Genomic DNA, 10,101 nt, shown 5'->3' on the forward strand with positions numbered 1-10,101 from the left:
CAAGAACACTATCGCGGAGCAAAACAAAACATATAGTGAAGCAAAATAAAGATGGACTGGGATTTGTGCCACAAGCCCATGGCCTCGAAGATGTCAAACTAGGTTCTCACTTCCAAGTAAACTATATAAATATGTACCAAAAGAGATGCCAAGATCACTTGCACACACGTGTGCAGTGATTCCCAATGTATCCTCATGTACTTTTACCGGGGTTCAAACCTTGCTAACTAAAGAACGAACACTACTGATTATCACGGAGCAAAACAAAACACATATAGTGAAGCTAAATAAGAGCTGGAGTGGGATTTGTGCCACAATCCCATGGCCTTGAAGATGTCAACCTAGGTTCTCACTTCCAAGTACTACGTAAATATGTACCACAAGAGATGCCAAGATCACTGCCCACAAGGCGGGAATCCGGTTGCAGCTGGCGGCCCCGTGGTGGTTGTTATGGTGGCCAGCGCCTGCTGCGTACAAGGGAACGATGCCAGCTGCTGTTTTGGGGGTGGAGCTACCGCCATTTGCTACCTCGCCACTGCCACCGCCACCTCTGCTGCTACTCCCACCTCTTCCACCAGCGGCGCCACTGGCAAAATTGCTGCGGTGGGCTATTATTTTTCCATCGCGAGTGGAGGTGTTTTTTTTGGGGTAAATCTGAGTGGAGGTGTTATATTCACCTGTTTCTTTTTCTCCCGCATTGTCCTGCGAACGAGCTGTAGATTCAATGTAAGGTTAGGTTCATTATTTGTCCCACATCGAAGTTCCGAACTTAATAATCAAATGTGAGAATTCATGCTCTAGGGATTCACCACTATTGTATTGAAGTTCCTGAATTCGACTTCTCCAGCTTATTTCAGAAACTTATTTTTTTTCATTTCCTTTTGTTTTCTCAAAAAAAAATAAAAATTCCTATAACTTCAATATTCTTCTGATAAAAGTAAGATGCCGCAAGAACTTTCATCAGGGAATCTAAATAAATCCAACACAGAAGCATGGCATGGCAGAAAAGATAGCACCACTTTGCTTGATTCCTTTGAGCCCATGTTATTTATTTATTTTATTTATTTTTGGGTAAGTAGCTTTTGAGCCCATGTTACTCAAGGATGCGAGGTAAACAGAAAATGAAGGCGACTTTCGGCTCTGAAATTGGATTACTTTCCAACAGTGATTTCTAAACAATTCAATTATCTTGTGTGTGTGCTTTCTCTCTGGTGAAAAAAGGATAAACATATCGCGGGATGTTTGTCTGGTTTTCGGTTCAAACAAGGTCTCAGTTGCAACCCGATTGGAATTCAACTTACCTGGATTGAAATTGCAGCCAACTGATATAAGTCAAGTCAGAAATAAACCAACTTCTTGAATTTCTTCACTTCAAGACAATCAGAGAGAGAGAGAGAGAGAGAGAGAGAGAATGTAATATTGTTGAAGAAGAGAGAAATATACCGGAAGTCAAGTTCTTTCCCAGAGGAAGGCATGATGCTGGGTAATAAAAGTGGAGGCAGACCATGAGGAACAGTATGACTTCTTTACTTCCCATTCTTTGCATCCTCCTTGTATGCTGCTGATCAAAATAAAAAAACCCCCTATTTAGTATCTTTCATAAGTGACTTTATTCGTTTTGCATTTTTGGATATTTTAGTTTTAGTAATGGGTGGAGAGAGAAATAAGGTAACGATTGAGAGAGGAGTAATGAGTAGAGAGATAAATAAAAGTAATGATTAGAGAAATATGGTAATGATTGGAGAGAAAAATAGGATAATGATTAAAAAACAAATCTAAAACTAAGAGCAAAGTCCACTTTCACCCCCCGTGGTTATCGCCACGTGCAGATACCCCCCTCATGATTTAAAACTGACCACATAACCTACCTGTGGTTTTGAAAACGTGCGGATAGACCTCCTACCGTCATATTTTCGATACATATTAACGGAGGTATATCTCACACGCCTCTAGAATATAATCTGAGTCGTTCATAATGTATTAAATAAAGAATAGAGTACCTCTGTAAAAATTCATCTTGATCAGGCATTAATAACCTAGTGATCTAATTTTTAGTAAATTCAAATTTGAAATTTTAATTTCATAATAAAATCGATTCAACTATGAGCTTTTCATTTTTTGATTGACTTGAATTTTGATATAGATGTAGTACTCGTCAAAATTTACAATATCAACGGTTTGGATTCAATTTTTGGTATAGGAGATGGTGTGGTTAGATTTAAAAAAGAAGAAGAATAAAGGGACATGATGAAGATATATCGGTCTTTTAATATTGTGTCCGTTAATAAGAATGAAAAATATAACGGCAAGAGGTCTATCAGCACATTTTTAAAACCACAAATAGATTATGTTGTTAGTTTTGAACTGCGAGAAAATTATTCACACATGTCGATAACTACATGAGAGTTAAAGTGGACCCTGCCCTAAAAGTAAACTAAAATGTGAAACCAACAAGGACAAGGACAAAGTATCTTCCTATTTGAGGCCTCACTTTTCTTGGTGGACTCTTTAACTAAAGTGGAGAATACCACTGCCTGGCCTACCAATTGTCTCCAAAAGTGATCTTATCCTGTTATCTGTGCGCCGAAAAATCAGGTATCCAAATCTTTTCAAACCGATGGTTTTGCCCTCTAATTTCGGTTGGACAGTTGTAATTTAAGCTGAAGCATGGGCCACCGCCCCCCGAATTTCTCAAACCGAGGTTTTCTCCACCGTTGATTTGATCTGTCAACTTTGTTAACACAGTTTAACATGCACAGAAGGTCATATGATTCGTTCTTTCTCCTGCCGCTCTTCTTGTTCTTCCTTCCTGGTTAATCTTAGCATCAAGGAAACTGTAAATCCGTATCAGGCGACACCTTTGTCGATAACTTCTTTTGGTTAATCTTAGCATCTAGAAAAGTATCAATACTGGTCCTTTTTTTTCTTTCCTTTTTTCCTTTTTAAACAAGAAAAGCAACAACTTGGAAAATGATTTCCTTGTCCAAATACAGCTTACAATTAGAATTGTACCATTCGTCTCAATCACTTCGATCAAGTAAGCCGTAAGCCCTTTTTTTCGGTAAGTTAATTCTTTGAGAAACGAAACAATGACCAAGGGTATAATCTCGAGATTCCACAAGAGAAACGCAGGAATACAATGCCCAATACAGAGACCAAATAACAAAGAAACCTGTACCAAACACCCTAATTGAGATACCCCAAAAGCGCACAAGTTCTTGTTCGAAAGCCCGTTCGGCTAAATAAGCCATTTTGATTTATTTTTTGTTTTTATTCAAAAAAATTTCGTATTTGTTAGTTTTTCGTCTATTTTTTGGGGATTATTACATCATCATGACGAGAGAATCTAAAAAGTAAAAAACTATGATCGAAATCCAATCTTTTTTGAATAAAAACGAAAAAATTGACTTATAGGCTTATTTTTGTCTTTATTCAAAAAAAATTGAATTTCAATCAAAAAAATTTACTTTTTAGATTCCTCTCGTCATGATGATGCAATAATTCCCAAAAATTGACGAGAAATTAACAAATATGAAAAAAATTCGAATAAAAACAAAAAAATAAGCTAAAATAGCTTATTTAGCCGGAACAATGCCTGCTTGAGAAGACAAACAGCTTCGAATCGTCATATGACCACAAATAACCACATTTCAGAAAGTGGCCCTAGTAAACTTTCCCTTACGGCTGCGATGAGACAGGAAATGATCTCTCTAATCGTCATATGAGCACAAACAACTACATTTGTTAATAAATTTGAGAGGCATGCAGACACACAAAGAAGAGGTGGTTGTGAGATTCAGCACAATTTGAGCAAATGACACACACCTGACTTTGACTAGAATTCGCCGTGTACTCAGTTGGTCCTTCATTGAGAGCTTACTGAAAGGCCAGCCACTGATTGTGCGCGATAGCAAGTGTTATCCGGCCTAAGCACGTGCCACGATTCCGGAACTCCCCATGAACGAGAAAAAAATAAGGGAAACAAACTGGAGGATAAGGTCGTCAATTCCAGAGCCAGCGGAGGAGAGAAAACACAACTATGTTCTGCCCTTTGTGGCAAAGCTGTATCATACATCTTGGTCTAAAATCTATATGACTAGTTTTTTTAGATCACCCAAATATTTCCAGTTTAGCACGAACCTTAGTCACATAATCCTTCAAATTGCTCGGCAACAAACATAATCCTTCAAATTGCCCGGCAACAAACTAAACACACTAGAAATCCGCTATATGTGAGTTAGGCACCAACACCAATTTGTCCAGAAACAAACTAAACACAATGAACACAGAATATAGCTTAATTCTCTTTGAGGTTTTGGTTTTTGTACTTGAGAGTTCACCCCCCCATTGTGGCTTCTGAGTTCTGTCTCCTCTTCCAAGGATGGATGCCCGATTTGATTTGATTTACTGTATCTATTGAGCAAAAATAAAAACATGGACAATGGACTTAGTGACCTGCTGTATGCTCTTTACATGACATGACCCCATTCCAAGTTCATTTTTGTGACTCGAATTCTTCATTTTGTGTAAATCCCGTAATATACTTACAAAATAAAGCGCGATCAAATACTTCAAGCTTTCCGAGATCGATGAATCGAGACTTGTTCTACAAACACAAATTACGAACACGTACACTGTCTTCGATTCTTGCCACGTAGTGAAGATTACTAGAGTCTGCTCTTAATATCTGCACCACAAATACTAGGGTTTGAGAAGTAATTGCTTCGCGCAACTTTATTTATAAATAAACATAAGTCCAAGATTTCAATCTCACCTAATAAATACAGAAAATCAATTACCTTTAAACTCTTCTAGCTCATGCTTGTAATCAACACAATCACATAACCAATGTAGACGAACCTGTGGGCGGGGAAGTTTTTGGGTGTCGGGCGAGTACCACACATGCTATCCCGTCGGCGATTTCACAGTCCGAATTTTAGAAAGAGAAGAAGAGAAGAGAAAGTGGTCGGGTAAAGGGGAGAAAGAAAATAAATCTGGATAGTCCAAAATACGTTTGGACGACTGTGATTGCCGACAAAGTAGCACGTGTGTGGTACCCGCCTGACATCCAAAAAATTTCGTGGGTTGGATCCAATCCAACCAACCTATTTACTAACATCAATACTAAAAAAATAGTGGGATGAATATTTAAATGTTTTTTTTCAAGATAAAAGCGTTTCTCGTAGTGAAATTAAGCGGACGCATATCAAATTAATTTTTGACAATACCGACGTTCTAGACGAACGTTACAAACTATAACTACTCTCATTAACAAGTGGATCCGAAATAGTGGGTGTTTTAGCTAAATACTAATTAAGTGGATCAATTATTCAATGTCATTGGACACCACCTGTCTTCAATTTGGTGCCCAAACTCTACACTATCACATATTTGTGTGATTTTACACGTTGCGAAGGGTACCACAAATGTGTGATGGACAAAGAATTTGGGACACGACGTGTGAGTGCTACAGGTCATAGAATTGGGGCTGGCCCTTTCCGCTAATCAAGTTGTAGACTACAATTTTTTCCTTTTGTCTTTATTCAAAAAAATTCGCATTTATTAGTTTTGCGCCAAATTTTTTTGTATTATTGGTTCGTCCTGACTAAAAGAATCGGAAAAGTAAAAAATTATAATTCTTATACAAGTATTTTTTAAAACATCGAAAAAAAGATAATTCTCGGTTTTCTTAGATATTTTAAAAAGTTTGGATAAAAATCAAATTTTTTTACTTTTCTAATTTTTCATTGAGAAAGAACTAATAATACATAAAATTTTGACACAAAACTAATAAAATGTAGAAAAATATTAAATAAAAAGAAAAGAAAAAATGTAGTCCACGACTTTATTGATTAACGGAAACGGCTCCTAATTAATTTCGGAGAGAGGGGTTCACATTCTAGAGAGGGAGAGAGATGTCAGCTGGTGCTGCTGGTTCTTCTTCAAGAGTCGTGAGAGCAGCGGCCGACAAGGCGGGAACGGCCGTCCGGCGACAAGTGCTAACCCTGTCGGACGCGGCGGCCTCTAGAATACGCCACCTTCTGCAGCAGCGGCAACGCCCTTTCCTCAAGCTCGGCGTCAAGGCTCGCGGTTGCAACGGCTTATCCTATACCCTCAACTATGCAGGTTCAGGCACCAACCCCTCTCCCCCCCCCCCCCCCCCCCCCCCCCCCCCTTTCTAGTACTCCGTACTTCTTAGTAATATACCTGCTTTTGTGTCATGTTCTGTATATCCATTTGGGCAGCCTTTTTGTATGGGAGAATGTTGAATTTTGTGTAATGCATATATATGTTTGTGGGGCCAACTGAAAGTTTTACAACAATGCTACGGACACAACACTCAAACTATTATTTGTAGAGAACAATTTGAATCTTATCTATAACGAGTGGGTATGAATGTTCAAAAAACAAAACAAAACAAGAGCAGGTATGAGATTATAAGTATATTTGAAATTGGGAAAGATTCAGTTTTTTTTTTTTATCGGTAAAAAATATTTTCTTTCACGGTAAAGATTTAGTCTTCTTATGTCAGAAGTCAGAACTATTATAGTGGGTTTTAAACTAGCTTGATGTTGAAATCGGGGCAGAACAATCTAGGGATAGTTAAATTGTTCCTGTACCTATAATCCATATATGAAGGGTAAATGCCTAAGGGGTGGTTTGCGTTCACTTCTAAGCTTGTGTGGAGGTTGGGTTTAGGACTCCCTGTGATGGGAACTACCCTCTGAGTTCCTGCTTAGAAGATTAGGACTTTTTGCATCCGCCTGTTGACTGCAAAATAGAAGACCGTTAGAGACACTCTAGCCAGTGTTGACTGCCGTAAATGTCTTCCGACTGTCAAGACAGTTTCCACTCGGGGGAAAACTGTGCCCTCTGTATTTCATTTCAGATACCTTAGTTGTGTGCATGCTTCTGATATGTTTGTAGGAAAAGTTTTGGCCACCTACCCCGGGTTACCACTCCTTTGACCTTATTTAGGTGTCATCATTAAAATCCTTTCTACGAGACCTCCACATACGGCTTTGACAAACTTATGCGGTCACTTGTCTAACTCCACTCCCTTTACGACTGATGGGACGGTGATCACTTATTATGGTGGCACACGTACTTGCAGCTTCTCAAATGAAGGTCTCGGTAACCGTTCGTGGCGGAGTTCACCAATGTTTCATTTGCTAACTATGTCTAGGGTTCGAGCATCTTGATGACCTCAGTTGTTGACCGAGTACGAGGTCAACGCTGACTTTTGCGGCTATGTACTCCTCCTGATAGATGTCCTTGTCTTTATCTCCCTAATTGATAATTATTATTTTTCTTTATTCAGTTTTTTCGAAGTCGGCCTTGGCAGCCACCCAACGCCTAGATTTTTAGGGTCTAGGCGTTGATTAGGTGTTTTGTACATTAGCCGGGAATTAGTTGGGGATTACTCGGTGACTAGTCTGCGGGTCTATTTCATAATTTTTAGAAGTTATAGGGTTAAATGTGTATTATTAAAACATACATGGGTTAAGTTTTATTTTCACAAAACAAAAAAGTATATTATATGTCGGTTTTGTGTGTTAAGTACTTAATTTTATTTTCTTTTGAACATCGAACTTTGTATTTGACTAGTTACTAGTTATTTTTTAGTTGTTACTCTACTCTAATAGTCTTAATTCTTTTCTTTCTAGTTCAAAATTTGGGGAATCTAGGGATGCATTCTTTTGAAAAACTAAAGTAACCGACTAATCACTAGGCCCTGATTAGTCCCAAACTAATCTGCCCAGGCGTTAGGGGCCTCTTTTCCGAATGACTAGCACCTAACGATTTCTAAACATTGCTTCATTTTCACCCCCCACAGCTTAAAATTATTTTGTGAAGTTTCGAAGCCTGGAAAAGAGAGATTTTGATCGTTTTAGCTTAGTATGTCTCGCCCAACTTATGTTGTCGGTTTCTGTTTAGCTTAATATCTTCTCTTTTGCTCTTTGTTGCTCTCTCACTGCATCTGTTTGTGACTCTATTGGCATGAACCTGATACAACTTGACTACTTGGTTGTTTAAGATCTTTAGTTCAATTGGTTTTGGCTGTATTTGCTAAGTGAACAAGATCATTTGAGATTGTTCACATCTCTTCTTAGATCTAGATCTGGTTTATTGTACAATTCTGTGCCTTTAAATTCGTCTTTGAAGATTGCATCCCTTGAATTTCGCATCATTCAACTTTAGAATATGCACACAGGAGAGAGTTAGTTGCCTAATCTTGTGGAAAATTTGCAGTTACATTATTGCTAGTAATTTTTTATTCCTGCCTCACAAATTGATTTAATGATTCCAGTGTTGTAATTGACTGATTAGTTTGCCAATCCATATGGCTTTTCCCAAATGCTTTCCTTCTTAAATTATACCCAACTGGCAGTCTCTCTCGAGTTGCATTGTCATTTGCTTGTATCTATGCTTGATAAGCTCATAAGGTTATCTCATCTTTTATTTGTATCGGTGTCTAAGCATTTGTTCATCCTAACAGATGAAAAAGGGAAGTTTGATGAGTTGGTACAGGACAAGGGTGTGAAGATATTAATCGATCCAAAGGCTCTCATGCATGTCATAGGAACCAAGATGGATTTTGTGGATGACAAACTCAGGTATCAGCAATTGCAACAGTCAATAATCACCGGAAAAGAAAAATAGCAACTGTAACATGTTTGTGTTAAGATACATTGGACTGCATGCAAATATGTGAGTGACGCTTTGATGAATTTGTTCGCATGGTCACTACTTTGAATGTGGGAGATATTGGTATGTCATAATAGCACATGAACATAGGGCCGACAACACAGGTATCATTGTCAGCCAGTTTTGAAAAAACTCAATATCGCAACGTTAGTTTTCCAATGTCTTTTTTGTGTAGTGCGTGGAAAGTGAAGACTTCCTCTTACTGTGTTTTGTATACTGGGGAAAGAGAAGACTTCCTCTTACTTTGTTTTGTATACTGGGGTAAGAGAAGACTTCCTCTACCTAATCTTAGTCCTAAATCGTTGAGAGTAGCAAAATAACATCAGCGTGAAGTTGAAGTCTATCTAAACATCTGATTTACAAAATTACAGTAACAGGGCTTGAAGCCTTGACACTGGTGACAAGATTGTAACCACTTGAGTACCACCACTTGGCTAGGGTAGTTGATAGGTGGCATATTCGTATTCTATAGTCTTCCATAAACTTCAGATGACTGAAGTTTACTTTCATTAATTATGTACAAGCTTGAGAGAAGTCTTTCTGCATCTTTCTTGAATGTCACTAGTTTCCTTATTTTGTTAGATCCAGGTTTTTAGTTTTTATTTTCCCCCTCCATAGCTTCTTTTCACCACCTTTGACACGTCTCTATTTGGTTTCCGAGCAGATCTGAGTTTATATTTATCAATCCTAACTTGAAAGGGCAATGTGGCTGTGGAGAGTCTTTCATGACAACAAGCAGTGCAGAAGCAGCAAAACCTGGTCGTAGTTCAGGATCATAAATCACGACAAAAGTTGTATTTACTGATATGTAAGATTCCAAGAAATTGCTGTACATGCCTCCAAAGTTCAAGTTTACTTGTGTCTTGTTTGTTGGGTGATGTTTCATAGACTATTACTGACAGATCTCACTGCTGTGAAATGAAGTCGCGGAGAGAAGTTAGAGGCTAGATCCAATCTATTTGCATGATAGGTTTTGAGAGACACCGAAAATACCATAACTAAGTATGTAGGTTGTTGGAATCTTGGACATTTGTCTCTTCCTTTTCATCTTGCCATGTACATGTCTTGATTTTTATAAGCTGGAACGGATGGCTATGTGAATATGAGGAATAAAATTTGCTTCTCCATTTGAGTTCTGTTCACTTTGAGTAATTTGGGTTATGGCTTGTTGAGTTTTATGTGACAGATCCTCCATTCCCTACTATATCTGGCTGTGTCAAAAAGTACTGCATTAGTCATGACTATGTATTGCAATTCTCATATCATGCAGTTTTTTTTTTTTAAATGGCATATCGTGCAGTTTTCAGTGCATTGAAACAAAGGAATGGGAATGTTTGGGGGATAGTCTGGCCTTCGAATGTTGCTCGACGGATTTTTTTTGTCTTTTCTTTT

The 10,101-nt window shown here is 38.2% G+C and overlaps 2 protein-coding genes across 3 annotated transcripts; one reads left to right on the top strand and one right to left on the bottom strand.

Annotated features, from left to right (window-relative positions):
* Positions 1–91: 91 nt before the first annotated feature.
* LOC131319259 (uncharacterized) lies at positions 92–7,263 on the bottom strand. Of its 2 annotated transcripts, XM_058349437.1 has the most exons (4): positions 7,258–7,263; positions 1,444–1,583; positions 665–713; positions 92–634 (listed from the first exon to the last, which is right to left on the bottom strand). In XM_058349437.1, the coding sequence occupies exons 2-4, from the start codon at positions 1,544–1,546 to the stop codon at positions 337–339; spliced, it is 450 nt and encodes a 149-aa protein (XP_058205420.1). In that variant the 5' UTR covers positions 1,547–1,583; positions 7,258–7,263; the 3' UTR covers positions 92–336. The 2 variants fall into 2 exon arrangements, with proteins under 2 accessions (XP_058205420.1, XP_058205419.1); XM_058349436.1 differs by having other exon boundaries at positions 92–713.
* Positions 5,847–9,845, top strand: LOC131319260 (iron-sulfur assembly protein IscA-like 1, mitochondrial). The gene is made up of 3 exons (XM_058349438.1): positions 5,847–6,126; positions 8,501–8,618; positions 9,374–9,845. The coding sequence occupies exons 1-3, from the start codon at positions 5,916–5,918 to the stop codon at positions 9,486–9,488; spliced, it is 444 nt and encodes a 147-aa protein (XP_058205421.1). The 5' UTR covers positions 5,847–5,915; the 3' UTR covers positions 9,489–9,845.
* Positions 9,846–10,101: the final 256 nt, after the last annotated feature.

Source organism: Rhododendron vialii, chromosome 3a (assembly GCF_030253575.1).
Source record: "Rhododendron vialii isolate Sample 1 chromosome 3a, ASM3025357v1".
NCBI lineage: Eukaryota > Viridiplantae > Streptophyta > Magnoliopsida > Ericales > Ericaceae > Rhododendron > Rhododendron vialii.

Coding starts and splice junctions, on each gene's coding strand:
- LOC131319259 (XM_058349436.1), bottom strand. CDS start 1,546: ATGCAAAGAATGGGAAGTAAAGAAGTCATACTGTTCCTCATGGTCTGC. Junction 714..1,443: donor GGGAAAGAACTTGACTTCCG/GTATATTTCTCT, acceptor TTGAATCTACAG/CTCGTTCGCAGGACAATGCG.
- LOC131319260 (XM_058349438.1), top strand. CDS start 5,916: ATGTCAGCTGGTGCTGCTGGTTCTTCTTCAAGAGTCGTGAGAGCAGCG. Junction 6,127..8,500: donor CTATACCCTCAACTATGCAG/GTTCAGGCACCA, acceptor TCATCCTAACAG/ATGAAAAAGGGAAGTTTGAT. Junction 8,619..9,373: donor TTTGTGGATGACAAACTCAG/GTATCAGCAATT, acceptor GTTTCCGAGCAG/ATCTGAGTTTATATTTATCA.